At 41.6% G+C, this 1,058-nt stretch overlaps 1 protein-coding gene across 1 annotated transcript; it reads right to left on the bottom strand.

Annotated features, from left to right (window-relative positions):
* Positions 1–6: 6 nt before the first annotated feature.
* LOC139027406 (zinc finger protein 22-like) lies at positions 7–405 on the bottom strand (the record flags this gene model as incomplete). The annotated part of the gene is made up of 1 exon (XM_070442510.1): positions 7–405. A coding segment is annotated over one exon (399 nt), but the record flags the coding sequence as incomplete, so codon positions are not given.
* Between the last annotated feature and the right edge of the window lie 653 nt (positions 406–1,058).

The raw sequence follows: 1,058 nt of genomic DNA, 5'->3' as shown, positions 1-1,058 counted from the left end.
TCCCACATTGATCACAGCTATAAGGTTTCTCTCCTGTGTGAGTTCTCCGGTGTACTGTCAGGCTGCTTAGCTGAGTAAAACTCTTCCCACATTGATCACAGCTATATGGTTTCTCTCCTGTGTGTCCCCGCTGGTGTACAATCAGGCTGCTTAGCTGAGTAAAACTCTTCCCACATTGATCACAGCTATAAGGCTTCTCTCCTGTGTGTACTCGCTGGTGTATTTTAAGTACTGATGAAGATTTGCAACGTTTCCCACAGTCAGAGCAGCAGATAGATTTCTTCCCTGTGGGTCTCCACTGGTGTTTCTTGAGGAGTTCTGATCTGGAGAGATACTTCTCTGCCTCGTCAGCATCATGATGTTGTTGAGACTCCCGAGAGGATCCACGATAGTCCTGTCTCTCTCCTGTGTGAATGACAACGTCAGACAGAAGGTTAAAGGCCCACAATAGCAGAAATCCAATGTTAATTTGAGGTGAAAGGTGATGCCCAGAGCATACCCATGAAGTTGTACAACAATTGACGGCTGTTAAATTATATGACAATTGTCTTGTTTTCTCGTTTTCACAGTAGTAACATCGATGATTGTAGGCTAGAAATAAGTTATTAAAGTAGTTGAAATCCTAAGCAGTGTGCCAGACGACTTTTGGTCTCCAATATAGGCCCCTTTCTGTGTTTTTTGCGGCAAGATTTGATTGCAGAAACACCTCCCTGCTAATGAGGAAACCACTAGATATGGATGTAGTATATCTGGTAATGAGGAAACCACTAGTTATCGATGTAGTATATCTGCTAATGAGGAAACCACTAGTTATCGATGTAGTATATCTGGTAATGAGGAAACCGCTAGTTATGGATGTAGTATATCTGGCAATGAGGAAACCACTAGTTTTGGATGTAGTATATCTGGTAATGAGGAAACCACTAGTTATGGATGTAGTATATCTGGTAATGAGGAAACCACTAGTTATGGATGTAGTATATCTGCCTGGAACAAAAATGGTGAGCCAAGATTTTAGTTTTTCCACAATGTATTCTGAATATTACAGCGCAAGATCA

The sequence above is a fragment of the Salvelinus sp. IW2-2015 genome, unplaced genomic scaffold (genome assembly GCF_002910315.2).
Source record: "Salvelinus sp. IW2-2015 unplaced genomic scaffold, ASM291031v2 Un_scaffold15894, whole genome shotgun sequence".
Classification (NCBI taxonomy): Eukaryota; Metazoa; Chordata; class Actinopteri; order Salmoniformes; family Salmonidae; genus Salvelinus; species Salvelinus sp. IW2-2015.
This window is presented reverse-complemented; position numbering and strand designations above follow the sequence as displayed.